The sequence below is a fragment of the Pinus tabuliformis genome, chromosome 1_2 (genome assembly GCF_031772625.1).
Source record: "Pinus tabuliformis cultivar Carrire ecotype Pingquan chromosome 1_2, CPIR1, whole genome shotgun sequence".
NCBI lineage: Eukaryota > Viridiplantae > Streptophyta > Pinopsida > Pinales > Pinaceae > Pinus > Pinus tabuliformis.
Window position 1 is genome coordinate 780,932,735 of NC_142298.1, and position 24,358 is coordinate 780,957,092.

The 24,358-nt window shown below is 35.2% G+C and overlaps 1 protein-coding gene across 1 annotated transcript in view; it reads right to left on the reverse strand.

The window, feature by feature from the left end:
- Positions 1-265: 265 nt before the first annotated feature.
- Positions 266-24,358, reverse strand: part of LOC149208194 (adenosylhomocysteinase-like) — a 129,039-nt gene continuing 104,946 nt past the window's right edge. Inside the window, exons 2-4 of the mRNA XM_089398261.1 lie at positions 1,627-1,672; positions 618-1,156; positions 266-469 (exon numbers count right to left, since the gene is read on the reverse strand). Coding sequence (XP_089254387.1) covers positions 266-469; positions 618-1,156; positions 1,627-1,672 — 789 coding nt within the window. The remainder of the gene's footprint in view (positions 470-617; positions 1,157-1,626; positions 1,673-24,358) is intronic.

Sequence of the window (24,358 nt, forward strand, 5' to 3'; positions counted from 1 at the left end):
AATTTTATTATAATTCTACCCAAACAATGGAGATGCCGACAAAGAGAGGCCAGATCTTTATATGTCGAGGAGCATTGCTACTTGATACTCATCGAGTATGTCTCACCCAAAATATCATATCTTCAGTATGCATTAAGGAGGCTTTCAAGTTCCCTTAAAACAATGGAGCTGCAAAAATAAATGCTACAGTTTCTATTATTTGCAAATAGTGAGGACATTTTCTACTCGTCCAACAAGCCATCCCAAATGTTAGATATTTTCAGTATCAGTAGTGAGAAGGCTTGTAAGGTCCCTCAACAAGCACATTGATATACTCTACCTGATCAGGAGAAAGCTTCATTATCTTGGCACCCAACTTGGGAAAGTGCAGAGCAGCCACCTTCTCATCTATATGCTTAGGTAGAACATAGACCTTCTTCTCATATTTCCCTAATTTCTTCTCGTTCCAGAGCTCTAATTGAGCAATGACCTACAACAAAAACTAGAGATTATGCACCATCTATCAAACATCCACCTATGTAGCAATGGATCATACACAATAATATAATCAAGGGATTGGTATGCCTACACAATATAATATGTAAAAGAAATGGCCGCAGAGCATTAGAAATATTTACCTGGTTTGTAAAGGAGCAAGACATGACAAAACTTGGGTGGCCAGTTGCACAACCCAAGTTCATCAAATGTCCCTCTGCAAGAAAAATGATACCACTGTTGGTGTCAGGGAACACCCGCCTATTAGTCTGAGGCTTGATGGTAATCTTCTTAACGCTAGGGAAATTTTCAAGGCCTTGCATATCAATCTCATTGTCAAAGTGATTGATGTTACAAACAATGGCATTGTTCTTCATCTTCCTCATGTGATCTACCATGATGATGTCCTTATTGGCAGTGGTTGTCACAAAGATATCATCAGTGCTAACTACATCCTCAAGGGTGAGAACAGGAAGGAATTCCATAACTGCTTGCAAGGCACATATAGGATCAATCCCTATAATAATGACCCTAGCTCCAATGACTTTCAAGGCTGCAACACAACCCTTGCCAACATCTCCAAACCCACAAACAACAACAACCTTACCAACAATCATGACATTTGTGGCTCTCATAAGACCGTCTGGGAGAGAGTGCCTACATCCATACAAGTTTTCAAACTGCAAAAGAAGAAAGAGAATCAGAATCAACACAAACTGCATCTACAATAGAAAATTTTTGAAGAAAAAAAAGATCTGAGAAATTTGGCCCTGGATCTATAATTCACAATAATTCAAAACTTCGATACAAGTCCAATCATCTCATAAAAACTTAGCTAATATTAACCCATCATAACCAGATAATTTAATATATGCAAAGGTCCTTGATTTTAAATATGAAGATTCTTCTACACCCACCATGAACTCACATTGGTCCAACACCCTGAAAATTGAAGCTTTGTTTAATGTAGTGGAAACTAGTGAATCCTAAAATGTAATGCAATGCAAGCTAACTATTCCGAAAGAATCATGATGTGATCTCAATGAAACCTAAGAATCAAGCCAACTAACAAGAGAAGTGCAACTCATAACATCATGAATGAGACCAAAATGCCCCCAAGGCCATATGAGATCCAACAACAGGAAGCTAGTATCGCATGATTAATATTATCATTAATATTAAGATACTTCCTAATACTCTAAATAGATATAATATAATACTATCAAAACGGATAAATAACAATCTGAAATTTACCATATTATACTATAAATCCGTATAACAGTTTGATGATGAGATCCTAACTGCTTTAAAACAACTACAAAACTCATTGCTAGAACCAAAAACACAACAACTAATCAAGATTCCACATCTCAAACACCCTGATAAGATCTAAACAACAACAAACCCACTAGAAAAGTGAGTTCAAAAGAAATGAGAACAAATTTCAAATCCAAACCACAACACCTAGACAAGATCCTGCTTCAAATCACCCTCACCAGATCTCAAAAATCACACATCTACTTGAAAACATCTATTAAAAAACAACAAGCGACAAATAAATGAGGGAAGAATCCAAATCCAAATCAGAGCATATAAGCAAGATCCCATTTCAAAAACTCGAGAAGAGATCTCAACATCCCCACCACACCCACCTAAAAACATCTATTAAAAAACAACAGAATGTTTATGAAAAAGGACAGAGAGCATGACTATGATATTGATTGGTGAAATTGGACACTTTTATGACAAGCATGACCCACTCCACCATATGTTGCATGAGTTTTAATGTAACGGGGCTAGGTAAAGGGAATGGGGATTTTTGGAAAATAGCAATGGATCATATGCAACAATATAATAAAGGGAATGGTATGCCTGAGAAATCTAGTATGTACAAACAATGGTTGCAGAGCATTAGAAATATTTACCTAGTTTGTAAAGGATCAATACATGACAAAACATGGGTGGCCAGTTGCACAGCCCAAGTTTATCAGACGTCCCTCTGCAAGAACAATGATGCCACTGTTGGTGTCAGTGAACACCCACCTATCCTTCTGAGGCTTGGTGGTAATCTTATTAACGCCAGGGAAAGTTTCAAGGCCTAGCATTTGTAAATAAAGGGGTACTTGCAATATTTGATGTCAAGATAGGAGGGTTTCTACTAATGGCCATACAAGAAAACAAGTCAGAAATATTTTAATCTATATTTTAAAAATAGAAAGCAATTCTGCCAGATATGAGAGAATATATAAAACCATAAATGCAGGCTTTGCAAACTTATTTTTCCTGTGAGAGATTATAGAAACTTCAAATGTAAAAAGAAAATGTCCAAATAACTATTCTAATTTGACATTCATAATGCAAAATTCAAAGTATCATACAACGCACTCAGGCTCACAAAACCTCTATGGTAGTGAAACGACAACATGTTTGACCTACAAAATCAAGAGCATATAAATTCTATTAAATTATATTATGCACACTTCTGATTTTGATTATTAAGCCTCATCATTTTCTCCCTACTAAAAGAAGTTCTCCAAACCTACGTTCATGGTACATTCTTTCTAGCAAAGGGAGTATATGTTATTGATGGCTACTAGTTGCCCAAAGGGGTTTGAACCCATTGGTGAGGAATGGTGAGCTTTTCAATAATGACCAATGTTCAATTCCCATGAGAGAATTTGGCCCTTGATATTGCCATGGGAGCACCCAAAGTTAGTGGTCAAATGTGTGAAGCTTGCACTACACTAACCCTATAAGCAGATCAAAGCCAACACTCTTGTCATCCTTAAGACTAGACACTAACTGTTTTGGCTACAACCAAAATTTCAGCCCTAAGAGTTAGCTCAATTGAACCATCTGGCCAAGGCATGTTGCTAATGAGGAGACTATAGGTCACAAGTTCAAATCCAATAAGAGTCCCTCAGGATTACCAACCACCATTATGGCTGGCAGTTCAGATGCCCTCCACCCAGATACTCCAAGGAAGAAGAGAAGAGATTTGACAAGTTTTTCCTTGGAACTGATACTAGTTTTCTAAAAAAGAAAACAATGAACAATTATTAACAAAAAAAATTGTATTCTCAACAAAATATGACCTTCTATCAATTCAAAAAACATGGATACAGACCTTACATAACACAAAATCCAACTAATACACATTTTTGTTTTTTTATGCTTTTCCTCTTTTAATTTAACAATAAGATTGAACAGCCTTTAGAATGCATTTCTTCTTATTATCTTCAGTATGAAGGGCCAAACTAATCAATTAACAAGTGCATTATTATAAATCATTTGAGATAAACAACATACTTTTCGAAACATGAATAGTTAAGAAAAAAAGCACTACTTCAGGACACATATGTACCCACTTGAAATTTTAAAGGTATTTCAATACAATAATTTACCAATTTGAAAATGGTCTAATTCGACATTTCACTACACCAATTTGAAAATGGTCCAATTAGGACATAAGAAAACACATTTTTATACATACAAATCAAATAGAATAGTGAAATTACCTTTGTATGGTTTAGAAAGTATGTACATGACAACAACAACCTCCATGATGTTCCTCTTACTCTTCCCAAAATTATCTTCCTCGTCTCTTCCATTGTTTATATTAATAAATATGTATTCTCCATACATTTCTGATGTCATATAGCCATAGAAATATGGCTTCATTTCCACATTCGGACCACTCTCAATACAGTTGTCATAAAACTCCCTATTTGGGAAAAGACTTATCAATGGATGCATGCGATATTGTACATTTAGAAGATGAACTAGGTGTCCAAGCCTCTCAATTCATTCAAAGAGACTTCTTCCATATTTCATTTCTCCAAAATATGATGAACCAATCATTACATGGAATTAATAAATTTATAAGAACTTTTAGGAAAATGAAATTTGGAAGAGACTTTTGAAAAGGCCACTGTAAACAAACCTTGTTGATTACTGTTGCTGGTAGTTGCTTTGGATCTTCTATCAGAAATGCATGTGTTACAACTTCAATCTATAGTTAAATTGTAGATTTGGCCTATTTGAGCTGGGCCAACTCATCAATAATCAAACAGACAAATTTTGTTGCCAATTTCATGCAGCTCTTTCTAGGCAATGATACAGTTGAAAAGACCACTTTAGCACCTGACAAACACATTTTTAAAATGTTTTTCCTGGGGATTGTTCTTGCACAGCGTAGTTCCTTCCTTAGGAGATGGATACATTCACTTCTCGAGAAGAAAAGGGCTTCTTTTAATAACTTTCTATTGTTAATCACTCTCTCTCTAAATATCTCTATGCACTTTCTTGCCTCTTCACAAATTTTTGCATCACTGGAAAAGCATGCTCTAAGAATTTTCTCTTTACATGCATTTTTCTTAATTAGATTTACAAAAAACTCAACAACTTCAGTCAGATAATCCAAATCCTGTTTCTTTGAGATTGGTCCTCGATAATCATTCAATAAAATCCCTGCACACTCAAAAAAGTCTGCAGCTAAGTTTCCAAGCCTTTTTCTGACAAATTGTAGAAAGTTAACTAATTGTGTCTTCTGTGTTGTTTCTTGAAAAACCTCATATTGTGAAACTACTAATTCAAGAAAAGATGCCACTCTCTGCCTCCATCCTGTCATTGGCACACAACATTTTAACAGGCATTCCTCTCGATATGGAAGGAAAATATTTTCCAAAGGACCTTCAACATCCAAGCGCTCCTCATTTCCAACTAGTAGAAGGTCACTCAAGGTCAAAACACAGGGAAAGTTGCATATATCAGGGCACTAATCAGATGGACTTGTAACTAATTTCAAGAATCTCAGTGCAATTTTTGATATTGCAGCATTTGTTGGTGCACACACTAGTACTTTGTACCTCTGATGAAGTAAGACAAAAAGAAGTGAAACCAACATCAAGGTCTTCCCTGTCCTAGGGGAGCCCTGGATCAGATTTATACAAGGATGCCTTTTCTTCTTAGCAGCATTAACAACACTAAATATAGCAGAAGCTTGAGAATCATTCAACATGCCTAACTCATAATGTTTGTTTCTCAATATATCTATATCATCTTCATTATAGTCCTGTAAAACATAGTCAGGTTATGGCTCATTTTCTTTCTTGTCCATTCAACTAGTTACATCACAGTTCACTAAAAACAATGAAAAAAATATATATTTCAAATTCTATAGAGGCCTAAAATAGTACAAGTGCACACCTTTGTATTATAGTATATTGCCTTCCCAAGCATAACCAAATTTATTGTTTCATTGTCCAACATAGGATGCAAAGCATTCCAGATTCAAAAATTTGTTGCCATGTTACCAAGATAAATACAAAAACATTCATTTCTCATATTTCTTTTTTTTGGCGCAAAAATTATGCATATCTGGAACACATGTTTTCACCTCGAGAAGACTGTTATCTTCATATTCACCACACTCTGTCCTACTTAATAAAGCTAGCATGGAGTCATGAAGAACTTCCACATGTTGACATACTCTTGTCGTGAGTATAAGAATATCATTTGGTTTTGGCATAAGGTTTTGTCCTCCCTTCCTCTCTCAGATGACATATTCTCTATCAATAAGCATCTTGTATACCTCCATTGCACCATGTGATGGTCGTATTTTTTCGGGAAATTCTACAGCTGCATATGGAGCTTCAAAGATGGATTCAAGGGTATTGTGGAGTTCTGCCCTCGTTTCTTCTATTAGATGTGAAATAAAAGAGGCAACATACTCTGCTATGGATTTAAACTTCTCAGGGATACATTAGACCTGAAAAAGTCATCAAAAGCCTTTGTTTGAAAATTGTATATTTCTATCATAAACTTTGCAAAGTACTTTGATCATTAGGACTGACTCTATGCAACACATTTAACCTGAAAAAATCATCAAAATCCTTTGTTTGAAAATTGTAGATTTGTATCATAAATTTTGCAAAATGGGAGTACTTTGACCACTAGGATTGACCTGTGGAATATTAACGACAACTATTCTACAAAATTCAAGCAGCTCAAACCCACCAATAGCAGTAGGAGGTGCTCAAAGTCAAAAAATTAAAGTACCTCAAACCCACCAACAACAGCAGGAGGTGCTCAAAGTCAAAAAATTAAAGTACCTCAAACCCACCAATAGCAGCAGGAGGTGCTCAAAGTCTGCCTCCATCCCATCATTGGCACACAACATTTTAGAAAGTGTTCCTCTCAATATGGAAGGAAAATATTTTCCAGAGGACCTTCAACATCCAAGAACTCCTCATTTCCAACTAGTAGAAGGTCACTCAAGGTTAGAACACAAGGAAAGTTGCATATATCGGGGCACTAATCAAATGGAATTGTAACTAATTTCAAGAATCTCAGCACAATTTTTGATAATGTAGCATTTGTTGGTGAACACACTAGTACTTTGTACCTTTGATGATGTAAGACAAAAGGAACTGAAACGAGCATCGAGGTCTTCACTGTCCCATGAGGGCCCTAGATCAGATTTATATAGGGATGCCTTTTCTTCTTAGTATCATTAACTGCACTAAATATAGCAGAAGCTTGAGAATCCTTCAAAATGTGGGATTCATAATGTTTGTTTCTCAATATATCTATATCATCTTCATTTTCTTTGATATTGTCTTCATTATAGTCGTGTAAAATGTGGTCAGGTTAGGGCTCATTTTTTGGCTTATCGAATCAACCAGTTAGATTACAGTTTACTAAAAAACAATGACAAAAATAGATATTTCAAATCCTATAGAGGCCTAAAATAGTACAAGTGCACACCTTTGTATTATAGTATACTACCTTCCCAAGCATAGCCAAATTGATTGTTTCATTGGCCAACTCAAGATGCAAAGCATTCCAGATTCGCAAATTTGTTGCCATGTTACCAAGATAAATACCAAAACATTCATTTCTCATATTACTATTCTTGGCACAAAAATGATGCATATCTCGAATACACATTTTCAGCTTGAGAATACTGCTATCTTCATATTTACCACACTCTGTCCTACATACTAAAGCCAACATGGAGTCATGAAGATCTTCTGCACGTTGAGGTAATATTCTCGAGAGTATAAGAATATAATTTGGTTTGGGCATAAATTTTTGTCCTCCCTTCCTCTCTCGGATGTCATATTCTCAAGTGGGATTTATTTTGATTAATGAAAAATCTTCGACTTACAAAAAGAATAACACACTATACTCACACACAATGCAATAAGCAAGCCCCCATCGATGTTATGCACTACTTTAAATGGGTTTAGTAGCCTTGGATGGCTCTGACAATCATAGTTGAATGCATATGATGTTAACTAATTTAACCAACAAAACGTGCCTTTGTCAATGGTAACCAATCTTACACTCCATTTACTACATTAAACAATCAAGTGAGGCTTTAATAATTGTAACCAAATATACAAGTCGTTGATCAAGTTACCAATGCAACACACCTTTAATAGTGATAACCAAGATGTACATGTTACTAATCAAGTGACCATTGTGTCATGCATCTAACATGAGCAATTGAGCATAAATGTTGTTGATGGGGTTGACCTATATAACATTTCTCACACAATTGTAGTCAAATATGCATGCTAATTTGGTTAATCTCGTAGATAATGTTAATAAAAAATACATGTTAATATCCAACCTAACATGTCACTAATAGTGACAATGGACTGTGCATGTGAATGACTAAGCTAATTGACTTGATATGTTGTTCACTGAGATGATTAACACATAACTCACTACGTTGACCAAGTTGAGAAACCATTGGTTTTTTCATTGAACTAACATGCCTTTAATAGACACAACCAAATGTACATGACGTTAAACCAGTAAACCATCATGACATTCCTTTAATAGTAGTAACAAAGTGTGCATGTTCTAGATTGGGCAAACCAAACTAATATACCTATGATAATCATAATTGACCATACATGTTTGTTGTGATCAACCCTTCAAGTTTTCCCTTGCTTCTATACAAAATTAAGCATGCCATGCAACTCTCAAAGTAACTTTGATACATATATAAATTAAGTTTGTATTTACTTGTTCAATTTGTGTTAAAGTGTTTCCTCTTTAAAGGTACTAACAAGTAAAATCATAAAGCAATTGAATCTAGCAAATTTAACTAGGAGGTGGTTTGGCTAGCCCATCTTGGCTAGAGATCTCATACAAAGATCAAGTTGGAGCTTGTTCATGGGGATTCAATAGTGCCTACAACCATAGCTAAATTATCCTTATTGGCAGGGTCCCAATTCACCACCTAAAATCGAACCCAAATGCTTCTCCTTCTAACACCATGAGTGCTTCATTCCATATTATTCTTGGGTGTTTATCTAGCCATTGCAAAAGTGGTGTGGGAAATGTAAAGGTAAGACTACAAACAGAGTGTGTGAGTGTGTGTATTGTCAATTGGGCCTAGCCCAGGCAGTTGAGAGGAGTGTTAATTTTGGAGATCAACCGTGTCAAAGTCAGAGTAACTCATTTCAGCCTAAAATTCAACATTACAAGTCAAATGATTTATTTTCATTTGGGCTTAATGTTAAATCAGTCCAGAGCTCAGGCATGGTTTTCAAAGCTGTAGCCCTACAACAATAGCATTTTGTTTTGAACATTCAAATCTTTGGCATATCAGAAGTACTCCAGATATTATGGGCTTCAAAGTCAAACCTTCAGAAAGAAGGATGTTGAAATTTAAGAATGAGGCGACCCTCCAGAGCCTCAGAACCTATGTGTAATGTAAATATTTTTAGCTATACATGTTACAATAATATAATTATTTTATACCAAAAACAAAAATATTAAAAATAAAATAATAACCAAAAAAGAAACATAGTTTTAGACTTTTTACTAGACAAACATATGTTGACTGTTTAATTGCAGTTTATCAAAGGAACAGGCTGGCACAGGGGGTATTGGCTTTATGGGAGGTCCCATGGTTTTGCCATGCTATAAGTCACATCTCTGTTATAAAAGATTCTTACCATTGTACACTAGTGACTCCTCTATTATGGTAAGGTCGATGCCAGAGTGTCTGGTAGGTAAGGGATTTTTGGTTATATGCAAAGTGTTTAGAAGAATGCTTGAATGAAAGATGGATGTCTAAAATATGTTTGTAAGAAATTTCCGCTAGAATGAAGAGGGCGGACATGCATTTTTCCCTCTCTCACCATAGATAGAACTTGTAAAGCAAGGATCCTTAATTTCAGACCTGCCCCTTTTCACCATATTGGTAAAACATCTATCAAAGGGACGCTTTGTATTATGATGTCAACAGTTGAATTAGTAGCAAAGCTTGCTACCAAAATCCAAGAACATACAAGAATTTCAGCTACACTTTTGAGACTTTTGTACAAAGACAGGATACTAAGAAAGGAATTATGGCATCATAAATGAGGCTTCAATCTCCCTCATCATAGAGTTGAAAGGTGGAGCCAAGGTGGGGGGGGGGGGGGTGCTTCTTCTATTACTACATCCAAGTGTTTTAAGGAAGCCCTCAAGCATGGCCCCAACTCCTTGAATTTTAAGGATTTTCCAAGTTCAAGCTTTGTGGTTGAGAACTCACAGGACACCCATACCCTTGAAGTGATGGATACTGAAACTACTATGAGGGTAGTAGAATTTTTGAATCAGCTAACCAGTAAGGGACTGTATGTGAAGTTCCCAATTGATTCAGAAAACCTGGGGTATTTTCTTGATAAGGATCAGAAGCAACATTCATATTCACTAAAAGTGTCATGTCATGAAATTGAAGAATGTGAAACTGCACTTGAACCAAAAATCATTCAGTTCTTTTATTTCACATTTAGAATAGTACTAGTCAATGTGTCTTAGAATGTCTAATTTTCTTGTGTAGTGAGCTTGGAATAGAAATTAAGATCATATGGAAAACTTCTGAATTCATTAATTGAAATTCTATTGGGATTGGGATTACTATTGTAACATATGTGTGCACGCTTAGAATTAGCATTGTTTGTGATCTGCTAAATGCTTCAGTAGGTGGACATCACTAACCAAATGGTACTCAAATAATAGTAGGATATGCTAACTGACAAGGAATAGAGATTACAGAATTGAATTTATGGAATTACATGAAATTTTCATGGATTTTGTAACTGTAAAAATTATTGTACCCAAACTATCAATGGGAAAGGTCCAACTTAGAAGTACAACCCTCAACATGCCTTTCAAACCCAACTGATGATAAGGTGGAACTCCATTATCTAAAACTGGATTTCATTTGGAACTCCATTATCTAATACTGGATTTCATTTGGATTTTTATATGTTGACACAAGCCATGGTTGGGAAACAAAAGAAAAACAACAACATTGGTCAAGAATGTCATATGGATATTATGTGGAAATTAAGTATTGGAGAGATACCCTCCCAGTTATCAGGTCTGAGGTTTTGTCACCCGAGGAGGATAATTAGAGGAAGATAATCATACTTATCTTTAAATGATAAGTAATCCAATTAGAATAATTTGAAGATAATTTGAGAAGGATAATAATAAGCCTTTAATGATGAGTAATCCTATCATGAATATGCATTGAAGTAGTGAAATTTTCAAGCACTAGGTTGGAACATAAACACTAATTTCCATGGATGGGAAAGCATTGTGGTGCATGTGGGCATCAATCATATATTCCCTTCTCTTTTAGAACCTTCAAAAGAGTTTCCAAATGATGTTCCTACATCTAGAAACAAACAAGTTTCAAAATCACATTCCTACATCTAGAAACACACATCATTTTCCTCTAATTCAAAACTTGAATCGTTCGTTATTAGATTGTGTCAGATTTGTATTCTAGTTTGAAATTGATGTCAACTACATAGTTAGTAATCAACATTTGTTAAGAAAATAGTTACTGATGATTATTTTCTACATCACTATCAATTGTCATTGTGAAATAAATAACATGAGATTAATAAAAAGTCTATGCACAATTTAAGGATGGTTTTGGATTATTTATATATTTCTATAATTTGGTGATATTGAAGTCTTCTAAGCATAGACATAAATAAAGTAATAAAAATGTATTTTTAGTCAATCAAATTCAAGTCATACAAACATGGGAGACCAAGGATCACAACTCCAACATAGATAAAGAAAGAAGCATGGACCAAGAACTGGGATTGCCATGAAAGAATGGATGATATCCAGATAAGAGATTGCATGATTTATGCTTAAATTTAGAAATTACTAGTCAAGCCATGTCAAGTTAGTGCAAGCTCAAATATCAATGTACACAAGGAATCATACTGCTTACCTACTGCCATTGTTGATTACATAAGATAGAAAAGAAGACAGAAGCATTATTGGATAATTATTGGAATTTTACAGTGGAAACAGAGGAAGACGTTTAACATGACGATCAATAGAAGTATGTTGGTATCTTTATGCTAAAGGATGTAAGAAGATAATAATATTTTTATAATTTTAATCATACATGTACTCAAAACTATCTCTATGATTATTGAATCATTCATCTTTGCAAACTTGATCCAAAATCCATTAACTTATTGCCTCTATTACTATCATAATCTGTTGCCTCTAACAGTATCATTATTTAATTATGATATTGGAACAAAAGCTATAAACCCAGCCAGTTTTCAACTGATTATGATAATTGGAAATTATGAGCTATGTAGTGTTAATGGGCATGGCAAAGGAAGTAGCATCCTATCAAAAATAATATCGTTTACAAGTCCCCAGACATATAGATGATCTATCAGACAAACAAAAATGAAAACTACATCACATTACACTAATAGAGAAACAAAGCTAAACGCACAATTGGGTTGAACTTAATAAACTCACAATTGAGTTAAACATTGTTATATATGGCAGGCATAAGTGAAGTTTGACATATAACAATGTTTTTCTTTGACCCTGTTGGAGTTGGGAAAAGGCCACTTGTCAAGGCAAGCTAGTGGGTAACAAAAACATCATTTTGGATTTTTTTGATTGGACAATTTCTAGGTTTCATCTTGTCATGATTTGTGGCACAGTCGGAGTAAGGAAAACAGTAATAATAAGAATGGGAACAATAAATTGAGTTTGATTTTTATTGGCTCTTAGCAAAGGATGTGACCTAATTGCTTAGTCTTTGGTACTTGGAATTCTCTCACAGATAGAATTTAGTGGGAGCCAAATAGATCTTGAGGTTGGATGATTTACAGTACAATTTTATAATCAAATCTCACCTATATTCTTTAATTATAAGTTCTAGAGTATGTCTCAGTGAAGTACTGTGGATGGCTGAACAAGAACTATCAGAATACCTTCAAGATGGCTTGGAATCTCTAACAATCAAATCTTGGTTGAAGGCGATGTAGAGAAAAATTATGGTTGGTCACTTTTATATAGATATCATAGCTATTATGGAGGATTACTGCCAATCAAGATTCATTCAGTAAAAAAACTATGAATGAATTGGTCACCTGGAGGATGCATCATGAAACAAACTAATTGTTCACAAATATCTGAAGCAATGTGTTGGATGCAAAAGTGAGGACAATAGTTTAAACCCCAGGCATACCTTGCAATAAAATTTATGCAAGCCTATATGAAAAATCCAAGAGAAGCCATTCTGTACTCGCTAAATCTATGATCACTCGGTAATGGTAATTTGTCGTTAATTCTTATTTGGAAGGTGATTTGGGAAGATAAATTTTGATGGAGATCTCTAGGATACTGAAACAATAGTGAATAATGTTCATGGTGAATTACAAGTAGTTACAGTCACCAAACTAAAAACACCTTATCATTAAGATTATAACGAATTTTGAAAGTTGTTATTTACTACATTTAGGGAGTGACTCAACTAGCTAGTTTCAAGGTGGTTGAAGTTTTTCTCATGTGTTCTAATCACCCCAAATCATTTTTGAGTTAGTCTCTTATCTAGTTATCCTTTTCTAAAACGTAGACATTAAATTTTTCTATAATAAGAAACATAAAAAGGTATGTAACTTGTGTCTACATATATGGTTGATGTCATACATGTTGTCCTATTTATGATTTCCACTTTGGGGCATGAATGGCTCTGCCTATTAATGGTGTTCCCTTTTACAGAACTCCCGACAGAGTCTTTTCCAAATTGAGGTTGTGGAGTACATATCCTACTATTCACGTCGGAATTCTGCAATTGGAGTCTGATTTCAAACAAATAGAGAGGAGAAGTGGTTGATGGAGGGCTTTTGTAATTCTTCCCACTTGGTTTTGAATTTGTCACAACTGCTTAATTAGACAGAGAAATCAATACAAATACCGGTGAAGCTTCCTCCTTATGATTAATTTGATGGTGAAATACAAATGTTTCCCTGAGGTATTGCTAAGCATTTCACATGAAAATAAAACATAAGCCCCCATGTGTAACCATGAACATAACCTATCATGGTGATTAACAAACCAAGCTTATTAACTAAGCTAAAACTACACCATACTACAAAAGTGAACACAAAAGCATATTGAATTAGGGTAAAACTACACTAATGGCATGGACAAACAACAATTAAGAAACCTAACCCTCCACATGAATGGGATGATGTTAACGATACAGAGTAGCTTTTAGATGCCCTTCCCCTTCCCATCATTTCAAGGTTGGACATCGTTTTTCTGTCATTAACAAAAACAAAGCTGGACATGGGATTGCAAAAACTAATACAAGAATATGTAGACCTGGTATTGCTGAAATGAAAGGGTTGGGGCTTCTAAGAGGAAATGTACCTAGAATAGAAGCCTCATGATTTTTGAGCAAGAGCATTGATCATTGGATTGACTGTTGTTTCCAAATGGAGGTTCCTATCCAACACAACAACGAAACATTAAAATATTGAATGAAACTGTCAAGGAAATGCTAAATAATTTTGACAGAATGAGTCGAAGGTACAATAAAATCCTCAAATTCTACAGGAAAATCCTCAAATCATATAGCATACTGATAAAATTTAAATAGTGAAATATAAAGGAAAATCCTCAAGCCATATAATGATTTATGTAATTTTAACAATGAGATATAAAAAAAATTCACATTCTAATTACAGAATTTGTGGATGAGTTTATATTGACTTTAGTGGAATAAAACCATCAAACCCTGATCGGGTACCTGGACAGTATCAAGAGGGTTTCACCATATTGAAATAACCTAACCACGACCGTGAGGAACAGAGGATGATTGCTCAAACAGTACTATAGTGTCGCATGGAAAATAATGAATTTGCAATTGGAGGGATGTAGCCCTATTAAGAAGCAGGGAACCAACCTAATAAAGAGACTTGGTGTTAGAAGTAGACTACTCTCAACCCACACACATACCATCAAGGTGAAGGTCCTAGAGGTAATTTGACTCGTTGAACATTGAACCAGAAACAAGTCAATTAATGAGAGGCATTGTTTTAAACAAAATGTAAAATAAAGAAAGACAAAGACTCATTCTACAGCCTCGGGCATTGTCTTTAAATTCGGTGGCACCATAGTTACTATGAAGGCATAAGAAAATGGTTAATTCAAACCCTTTTATGCAATCTTAGAGATTTTGTCTCTGTGAGCCTAAGCATGGAGAATACCTCATCTACTATGGCCACCATTACTCCACCTAAACATTAACGACTCGGGAATGGGGAATCTCTACAAGAAAACCCTGCATTCAACCCAAGCAGACAGAAATTAACCCGACATATTCCAACTGGAACATATGTAAGGTACTGGGCGAAGTAGGAGACTCTACCTGATAAGAGTTTCATCATCTTCTCAGGAAACCCTTGCGATATTGCAGGGTGACTTCAACCCTAAACTCACTACCAGAATTCCCATTAGACGTGGAGCTTGAGGTGAAAGTGGTTACCTCAACCATCCCGCTTGAAGCCTTACTATTAGATCATCAATCTATGATCACACAGTGGATATCAGTACAGGTATTTAGGGGATGAAACTCTCTAGAGACAACCCTTGGCATTTATAAATAAATTAGTAAAGGTTGGAACTGTCAAGATTTATATACATCGAAGTTTTCAATGTTAATTAAACAAAAAAAAACAAGGAATGTGACGATAAACCAACCTCCATAATATGTTATATATATGTGGTAACATGGATATGAGTAAATAATTGCAATGTATTAAGTTAATAACATGTAAAGGGTTAGGTTAGGATGGTAAATTCTTTCAAAACATTTATATAACATTAACATAAATATCCTTAATACTTACCATAAGACTATTTCCAAGTAGTGTATCAAAATTGATAAAATTCATCTGGTAAGAATATTGTTGTCAGTATCTTTTTTGGTATTCCTATAATTATTACAAGTGGTATGAGAGCCAAGGTTCTAACACCATGCCATCTTGAGAACTAAAGAAAACAACATGTGAATGAAGATAGAGACAATGAGAGACAATATACAAAGGGGAAGTATACCACAAAACACACAAGAAGCATCCTATGTAGGGGCTGATCCTTAAATGTGGACACAATTGGGAGAGGTCTCGCGAGGGAAATGTATCTCTGTTAGAAAGAGTCCAACACTTGCGTGCATAAATGACTAATTTAAGAACTCACAATGAGAGGCCCACACAAGAACATGAGAGAATTCCGAAGAGTTTGTCCCATAGATAGAATAAATGAGAGCCAAACCACAATGCTTGCAATGGAAACAGAACTCTAACCTTTCATCAAAAGGAGGATAACGTGGAATCGGCATGAGGATGAGATGAAGATGAAGGATGATTTTAGGTTTCATCTTGTCATGATTTTTGGAATTGTTAGAGTAAGGAAAAGAGTATATTAAGTACAGGAATAGTAAATTGAGTTTGATTTTTATTGGCTCTTAGCGAAGGATGAGACCTAATTGCTTAATGTTTGGTACATGGAAATATCTCACTGATAGGCTTTAGTGGGCTTCAAATAGATCTTGTGTTTGGATGATTCACAGTACAATTTTATAATCAAATCTCACCTATATTTTTTAGTTATAAGCTCCAAAGTATGTCCCAGTGAAGTACTGTGGATGGTTGAATAAGGACTATCAGAATACCTTCAAGATGGCCTGGAATCTCTAATAGTCAAATCTTGGTTGAAGGAGATATAGAGAAAAATGATGGTTGGTCACTTTTATATAGATATTAGAGCTATTATGGAGGATTACTACCAATCAGGATTCATTCAGTGAGAAAACTACAGATGAATTGGTCACATGGAGGATGCATCATCAAAACAATGTGACTGTTCACAAATATCTGAAGCAATGTGTTGGATGCAAAAGTGAGGACAATAGTTTAAAGCCCAAGCATACCTTGCAATCAAATTTATGGAAGCCTATATGAAAAATTGAAGAGAAGCCATTCTGCACTAACTAAATCTCTGATCACTTGGTAATGGTACTTTGTCGTTAATGCTTATCTAAAAGGTGATTTGGGAAGATAAATTTCGATGGATATCTCTAGCATACTCAAAGGATAGTGAAAAATGTTCATGGTGAATTACAAGTACTTACGATCACCAAATTAAAAACACCTTATCATTAAAATTATAACCAATTTTGAAAGTTGTTATTTACTATGCTTAAGGAGTGACTCAACTACCCAGTTTCAAGGTATTTGAAGTTTTTCTTGTGTGTTGTAATCTACACAAATCCTTTTTGAGTTAGTCCCTTATCTAGTTATCCATTGCTACATTATAATTACAGAATCCGTGGATGAGTTTATATTGACTGTAGTGGAATAAAACCATCAAACCCTAACCGGGCACCTAGATGGTAGTAAGAGGGTTTCACCATATTGAAATAACCTAACCACGACCATGAGGAACAGAGGTCGATTCCTGAAACAGTACTACAGTGCCACATGGAAAACAATGAATTTTCAATCAGGGGGATGTAGCCCTATTAATAAGTAGGGAACCAACCCGAGAAAGAGACTTGGTGTTAGAAGTAGACTACTCTCAACCCACATTCATACCATCAGGGTGAAGGTCCTAGATGAAATCTCACCTGTTTAAAATTGAACCAGAAACAAGTCAATTAACAAGAGGCATTGTTTTAAACAAAATGTAAAATAAAGAAAGACAAAGACTCATTCTGCAACCTCGCGCGTTGTCTTTAAATTTGGTGGAACCATAGTGACTGTGAAGCATATGAAAATGGTTAATTCAAATATTTTATGAAATTTCAGAGTTTGTGTCTCTGTAAGCCTAAGAATGGAGAATACCTCATCTGCTATTGCTATCATTACTCTGCCTAAATGTTAACGAGTGAGGAATGCGGAAACTTTGCGAGAAAACCTTGCGTTCAACCGAAGCAACCATAAATTAACCTGACATATTCCAACTGGAACATATGTAAGGTACTGGGTGTAGTAGGAGACTCTACTTGATAAGATTTTCATCACCTTGTTAGGGAACCCTCGCGATATTGCAGGGCGACTTCAACCTTAAACTCACCCCCACAATGCCCATCAGACGCGGAGCTTTAGGTGAAAGTGGTTACCTAAATTGTCCCCCTTGAAGCCTTACCAATAGATCATCAAGCTATGATCACAGAGTGGATATCGGCACAGGTGTTTAGGGAATGGAACTCTCTAGAGACCACCCTTGGGATTTATAAATAAACTACTAAAGGTTGGAACTATCAAGATTTATAGACATCGAAGTTTTCAATGTTAATTAGCAAACAAAAACAACAGGAATGTGATGATAAACCAACCTCCATAATATGTTATATATATGGGGTAACATGGATATGAGTAAATAATTGCAAACTATTAAGTTAAGAACATGTAAAGGCTTAGGTTCTAATGGTAAATTCTTTCAAAAAATTTATATGACATTAACATAAATATCCTTAATCCTTACCATAAGAATATTTCCAAGTAGTGTATCAAAATTTATAACATTCATATGGTAAGAATATGGTCGTGAGTATTTTTTTGGTATTCCTATAATTATTACAAGTGGTGTGAGAGCCAAGGTTCCAACACCATGGCATCTTGGGAACTAAAGAAAACAACATGTGAATGAAGAAAAAGACAATATACAAAGGGGAATTATACCACAAAACATACTAGAAGCATCTTATGTAGGGGTCGATCGAGAAATGTGGATACAATTGGGAGAGGAGTCTCACGAGGGTAATGTATCTGTGTTAGAAAGAGTCCAACATTTGCGTGCATAAGTGAATAATTTAATAACTCGCAATGAGAGGCTCACACAAGAACATGAGATAATTTTGAAGAGTTTGTCCCATAGGCAGAATAAACGAGAGCCAAACAAAAATGCTCGAAATGGAAACTGAACCCGAACCTTTCATCAAAAGGAGGATAATGTGGAATTGAAATGAGGACGAGATGAATATGAAGGACGATTTCTAGGTTTCATTTTGTCATGATTTCTAGCATCGTCAAATTAAGGAAAAGAGTAATACTAAGCACGGGAATAGTAAATTGAGTTTGATTTTTATTAGGTCTAAGCAAAGGATGCGACCTAATTTCTTAATGTATGGTACTTGGAAATCTCTCGCTGATAGACTTTAGTGGGCTTCAAATAGATCTTGAGGTTGGACGATTCACAGTACAATGTTATAATCAAATCTCACCTATATTATTTAATTATATGTTCTAGAGTACATCTCAGTGAAGTACTGTGGATGGCTGAATAGGAACTACCAGAATACCTTCAGGATGGCTTCAAATATCTAATAGTTAAATCTTGGTCACTTTTAGATAGATATCAGAGCTATTATGGAGGATTAGTGCCAATCAAGATTCATTCAATGAAAAAACTATGGATGAATTTGTTACCTAGAAAATGCATCATTAAACAAAGTGATTGTTCACAGATATCTGAAGCAATGTGTTAGATGCAAAAGTGAGGACAATAGTTTAGAGCCCAAGCATACCTTGCAATCAAATTTATGTAGGCCTCTACGAAACATTGAAGAGAAGCCATTCTGCACTGACTAAAGCTATGATCACACAGTAATGGTACTTTGATGTTAATGCTTATCTAAAAGGTGATTTGGGAAGATTAATTTCGATGGACATCTCTAGCATAATGGAACGATAGTGAGAACTGTTCATGGTGAATTACAAGTAGTTACGGTCACCAAAATAAAAACACCATATCATTAAGATTATATCCAATTTTGAAAGTTGTTATTTGCTACGTTTAGGGAGTGACTCAACTACCCAGTTTCAAGGTAGTTGATGTTTTTCTCGTGTGTTGTAATCTCCCCAGATCCTTTCTGAGTTAGTCTCTTATCTAGTTATCCTTTTCAAAAACATAGACATTCAGATTTTCTATAATAAAAAATAGAAAAAGGTATGTAACTTGTGTCTATATATATGGTTGATTATCATACAAATTGTCCTATTTATTATTTTCAATTTGGCGTAGAAATCACTCTGCCTATTAATGGTGTTCCCTTTTATAGAACTCCCAAGAGAGTCCTTTCGAAATTGAGTCTGTGAAGTACATATCCTACTATTCATGTCAAAATTCCACCATTGGACTCCGATTTAAAACAAATACAGAGGAGAAGTGGTTGATGGAGGGATTTTTTAATTCTTCCCACTTAATTTTGAATTTGTCACAACTGCTTAATTGGACAAAGAAATCAATACAAATAATAGTGAAGCTTCCTCCTTATGATTAATTTGATGGCGAAACACAAATGTTTCCATGAGGTATTACTCAGCATTTAACATGAAAATAAAACCTAATCCCCCATGTGTGACCATGAACATAACCTATCATGGTGATTAACAAATCAGGCCTATTAACAAAGCTAAAACTACACCATACTACAAAAGTGAACACAAAATCATATTAAATTAGGTAAAGTTGCACTAATGGCATGGACAAGAAACAGTTAAGAACCCTAACCCTCCACATGAATGGGATGAGGTTAGGGAGACAGAGTAGATTTTAGATACACTACCCCTTCCCATCATTGCAAGCCTGGACATCAGTTTTCTGTCATTAACAAAAACAAAGCTCGACATGGGATTGTAAAAATAATACAAGAAGATCTGGACCTGGGATTGGTGAAATGAAAGGGTTGGGGCTTCTAAGAGCAAATGTACTTGGAAAAGGATCCTCACGATTGTTGAGAGAGAGCACTGATCGTTGGATTGATCGTTGTTTCCAAATGGAGGTTCCTATCCAACACAACAACAAAACATTAAAATATTGAACAAAGCCCCCAAGGCAATGCTGAATAATTTTGACAGAATGAATCGAAGGAATGGGAAAATCCTAAAATTTTATAGGAAAATCCTCAAATCATATAACATTCTGATAAAATTTAAATAGTGAAATATAAATGAAAATCCTCAAGCCATATAACGATTTATATAATTTGAACAATGAGATATAAAAAAAATCACATTCTAATTACAGAGTCCGTGGATGAGTTTATATTGACTATAGTGGAATAAAACCATCAAACCCTAACTGGGCACCTACACAGTATCAAGAGGGTTTCACCATATTGAAATAATCTAACCACGACTGTGAGGAACAGAGAATAATTTCTCAAATAGTACTACAGTGTCGCACGGAAAACAATGAATTTGCAATCGGAGGGATGTAGTTCTATGAAGAAGCAGGGAACCAACCGGAGAAAGAGACATGGTTTTAGAAGTAGACTATTCTCAACCCACACGAATACCATCAGGGTGAATTTCCTAGAGGAAATCTCACCTGTTGAACATTGAACTAGAAACAAGTCAATTAATGAGAGGCATTGTTTTAAACAAAAAGTAAAATAAAGAAAGACAAAGACTCATTCTGCAACCTAGGGCGTTGTCTTTAAATTCAATGGTGTTATAGTTACTGCGAAGGCATAGAAAATGATTAATTCAAACCCTTTTATGCAATCTAAGAGTTTGTGTCTCTATGAGCCTAAGCATGGAGAATACCTTGTCTGCTATGGCCACCATTACTCCACCTAAATGTTAACGAGTGAGGAATGAGGAAACTCTCTGAGCAAACCCTCCGTTCAACTGAAGCAACAGGAAATTAACCCGAGATATTCCATTTGGAACGTATGTAAGGTACTGGGCACAGTAGGAGACTCTACCCGATAAGAGTTTCATCATCTTCTCGGGAAACCCTCGCGATATTGCCGGGCAACTTCAATCGTAAACTCACCGCCAGAATTCTCATAGGATGCGGAGCTTCAGGTGAAAGTGGTTACTTCAACCATCCCACCTAAAGCCTTACCGTTAGATCATCAAGCTATGATCACACTGTGGATATCGGTACAGGTGTTTAGGGGACAAAACTCTCTAGAGACCACCCTTGGGATTTATAAATAAATTACTAAAGGTTGGTACTGTCAAGATTTATATACATCAAAGTTTTCAATGTTAATTAAACAACAAAAACAACAAGGAATGTGATGATAAACCAACCTCCATAATATGTTATATATATGTGGTAACATGGATATGAGTAAATAATTGCAAAGTATTAAGTTAAGAACATGTAAAGGGTTAGGTTAGGATGGTAAATTCTTTCAAAACATTTATATAACATTAACATAAATATCCATAATCCTTACCATAAGACTACTTCCAAGTAGTGTATCAAAATTTATAATATTCATATGGTAAGAATATGGTTATGAGTTTTTTTTTGGGTATTCCTATAATTATTACAAGTGGTATGAGAGCCAAGGTTCTGAAACCATGGCACCTTGGGAACTAAAGAAAGCAACATGTGAATGAAGATATTGAAAATGAGAGATAATATACAAAGGGGAAGTATACCACAAAACACACTAGAAGCATCTTATGTAGGGGCTAATCCTAAAATGTGGATACAATTGGGAGAGGAGTTTCATGAAGGAAATGTATCTGTGTTAGAAGGAATCCAACACTTGTGTATAAATGACTAATTTAAGAACTCACAATGAGATACTCACACAAGAACATGAGAGAATTTTGGAGATTTTGTCCCATAGACAGAATAAATGAGAGCCAAACCACAATGCTCGCAATGGAAATAGAACCCAAACCTTCCATCGAAAGGAGGATAATGTGGAATTGACATGAGGACGAGATGAACATGAAGGACGATGTCTAGGTTTCATCTTGTCATGATTTGTGGCATCGTCAGAGTAAGAAAAAGAGTAATACTAAGCACGGGAATAGTAAATTGAGTTTGATTTTTATTGGCTCTTAGCAAAGCATGCGACCTAATTGCTTAATGTCTAGTACTTGGAAATCTCTCATTGATAGATTTTAGTGGGCTTTAAATAGATCTTAAGGTTGGACGATTAAAGTACAATGTTATAATCAAATCTCACCTATATTCTTTAATTATAAGTTCGAGAGTATGTCCCAGTGAAGTACTGTGGATGGCTAAATAAGAACTATCATAATACCTTTAGGATGGCTGCGAATCTCTAATAGTAAAATCTTAGTTGAAGGATATGCAGAGAAAAATGATGGTTGGTCACTTTTAGATAGATATCAGAGCTATTATGGAGGATTACTGCCAATCAAGAATCATTCAGTGAACAAAATATGGATGAATTGGTGACCTGGAGGTTGCATCATGCAACAAAGTGATTGTTCATAGATATCTGAAGCAATGTGTTGGATGGAAAAGTGAGGACAATAGTTTACAGCCCAAGCATACCTTGCAATCAAAATTATTTCAAGCCCATATGAAAAATTGAAGAGAAGTCATTCTGCACTAACTAAATCTATGATCACTGGGTAATGGTGCTTTGTTGTTAATGCTTATCTAAAAGGTGATTTGGGAGGATAAATTTCGATGGAGATCCCTAACATACTAGAACGATAGTGAAACCTGTTCATGGTGAATTACAAGTAGTTACGGTAACCAAACTAAAAACACCTTATCACTGAGATTATAATGAGTTTTGAATATTGTTATTTACTATGTTTAGGGAGTGACTCAAGTACCTAGATTCAAGGTAGTTGATGTTTCTCTCGTGTGTTGTAATATCCCCAAATCGTTTTTCAGTTATACTCTTATCTAGTTATCCTTTTCTAAAATGTAGACATTATGATTTTGTATAATAAGAAATAGAAAAAGAATGTAACTTGTGTCTATATATATGGTTGAAATTATACATGTTGTCCTATTTATGATTTTTTACTTTGGGGCACAAATCACTCTACCTATTAATTGTGTTCCCATTTATAGAACTCCCAACAGAGTCTTTTCCAAATTGAGGTTGTGAAGTACATATCCTACTATTCCTGTCAGAATTCCACCATTGGAGTTCGATTTGAAACAAATAAAGAAGAGAAGTGGTTGATGGAGGGGTTTTTTAATTCTTCCCACTCAGTTTTGAATTTTTCACAACTACTTAATTAGACAGAGAAATCAATACAAATACCAGTGAATCTTCCTCCTTATGATCAATTTGATGGTGAAACACACATGTTTCCATGAGGTAGTGCTAAGAATTTCACATGAAAATAAAACCTAAGCCCCCATGTGTAACCATGAACATAACCTATCATGGTGATTAACAAATCAGGCCTATTAAATAAGCTAAAACTAAAACATACTACAAAAGTGAACACAAAATCATATTGAATTAGGGTAAAACTACACTAATGGCATGGACAAACAATAGTTAAGAAAGCTAACCCTCCAAAAGAATGGGATGATGTTAAGGAGACAAAGTAGCTTTTAGATACCCTGCCCCTTCCCATCATTGCAAGGTTGGACATCGGTTTGCTGCCATTAACAAAAACAAAGCTGGACATGGGATTGCATAAACTAATACAAGAAGATTTGGGCTTTGGATTACTGGAATGAAAGGGTTGGGGCTTCTGAAAGGAAATGCACCTGGAATAGAAACCTCATGATTGTTGAGAGAGAGCATTGATCATTGGATTGATCATTGTTT